Raw genomic sequence first — 295 nt, forward strand, 5'->3', positions numbered from 1 at the left:
CCCCACAGCTGGCCCCACAGTCCCCCCCTCAGTGTCTCTGCTGTCCCCCTCCTCTGAGCAGCTCTCTGGGGGGTCGGCCACGCTGGTCTGCCTGCTGAGCGGCTACTCTCCTCAGGGGGCCGCGGTGAGCTGGGAGGTGGACGGTGCCCAGGTGACAGAGGGGGTCCTGAGCAGCTCAGAGGAGGAGGAGAGCGGACGTTACAGCAGCAGCAGCACCCTGAGCCTGAGCAAGGAGCGCTGGATGGAAGGAGAGCTGTACTCCTGCAGAGTCCTCCATCATGGACACAGTCAGAGC

The 295-nt window shown here is 65.8% G+C and overlaps 1 protein-coding gene across 1 annotated transcript; it reads left to right on the top strand.

The window, feature by feature from the left end:
- Positions 1 to 8: 8 nt before the first annotated feature.
- Positions 9 to 295, top strand: LOC106512616 (Ig lambda-7 chain C region; the record flags this gene model as incomplete). The annotated part of the gene is given in 1 exon segment (XM_014001197.1): positions 9 to 295. A coding segment is annotated over 1 exon segment (287 nt), but the record flags the coding sequence as incomplete, so codon positions are not given.

This window comes from Austrofundulus limnaeus, unplaced genomic scaffold, assembly GCF_001266775.1.
Source record: "Austrofundulus limnaeus strain Quisiro unplaced genomic scaffold, Austrofundulus_limnaeus-1.0 Scaffold9140, whole genome shotgun sequence".
NCBI lineage: Eukaryota > Metazoa > Chordata > Actinopteri > Cyprinodontiformes > Rivulidae > Austrofundulus > Austrofundulus limnaeus.